The sequence below is a fragment of the Sceloporus undulatus genome, unplaced genomic scaffold, assembly GCF_019175285.1.
Source record: "Sceloporus undulatus isolate JIND9_A2432 ecotype Alabama unplaced genomic scaffold, SceUnd_v1.1 scaffold_16897, whole genome shotgun sequence".
Lineage (NCBI taxonomy): Eukaryota > Metazoa > Chordata > Lepidosauria > Squamata > Phrynosomatidae > Sceloporus > Sceloporus undulatus.
In genome coordinates this window covers 946-1,910 of record NW_024819813.1, presented here as the reverse complement: position 1 = coordinate 1,910, position 965 = coordinate 946, and the positions used below count along the sequence as shown (strand labels likewise).

The 965-nt window shown below is 52.3% G+C and overlaps 1 protein-coding gene across 1 annotated transcript; it reads left to right on the top strand.

Annotated features, from left to right (window-relative positions):
* Window positions 1-5: 5 nt before the first annotated feature.
* On the top strand, window positions 6-890 carry LOC121918559 (splicing factor 3A subunit 1-like; the record flags this gene model as incomplete). The annotated part of the gene is made up of 2 exons (XM_042444585.1): window positions 6-29; window positions 197-890. Coding segments are annotated over 2 exons (432 nt in total), but the record flags the coding sequence as incomplete, so codon positions are not given.
* Between the last annotated feature and the right edge of the window lie 75 nt (window positions 891-965).

Sequence of the window (965 nt, the reverse complement as noted above, 5' to 3'; positions counted from 1 at the left end):
AGAGCGCACAGCAGCAGCTGCCGCAGAAGGTAAGTGGCCCTGTCCCCCCCCCCAAACATTGCCTCTCTGGGATGATGCTGCATGCCTTTTCATCCATGGGGAAGCTTTGATTGAGAGTTCCTGCATGGAAGTATCGGGTTGGACTGGATCAGGGCCCTTTTTGGGGTCTCTTCATGATCCTTTGTTTCCTCCACAGCTCCAGGCCCAGGTGATCCAAGAGACGGTGGTCCCGAAGGAGCCCCCTCCAGAGTTCGAGTTCATCGCGGACCCTCCGTCCATCTCCGCCTTTGACCTGGACGTGGTCAAGCTGACTGCCCAGTTCGTTTCCCGGAACGGCAGGCAGTTCCTGACCCAGCTGATGCAGAAGGAGCAGAGGAACTACCAGTTCGACTTCCTGCGCCCTCAGCACAGCCTCTTCAACTACTTCACCAAACTGGTTGAGCAGTACACCAAGGTAATGGGGTCTGGGAGGTTGCATTGCGCATTAGGATCCAGTCTGATCTCAGACGTTAAGCAGGGCCAGCCCTGGTTAGCCCTCGGATGGGGGTCCGGCAGAGGAGAGTGCAGGGATTTAGGGCGAAACCGGGCAAATTGCAGGCGTTAAAACATTTCTGTTGCTTATTGTTTACGGTATTTATACCCTGCCCTTCAACCCTAAAGGCTCTAAAACCCTTCTCCACAGACATGGAGAACGTATACCCAGTGTGGGCCAACAACGTCCATCATTTCTTATTGACAGTCTTGATTGGGGTTGTCGATAGTTTAAAGCCAACAAACTATGGAGGGCTGCCAATTCTCTTATCACTGGTATCAACAGCCGAGATGGACAGGTTACTCACCTGTAACGGTATTTCTTCGAGTGGTCATCTGCGAATTCATACAAATGGGTTTCACTGCGCCTGCGCAGTGCTGTTCGGCTACTTCTAGAATCACTGGGCAAAGTACACTTTGCAACATATAGAAAC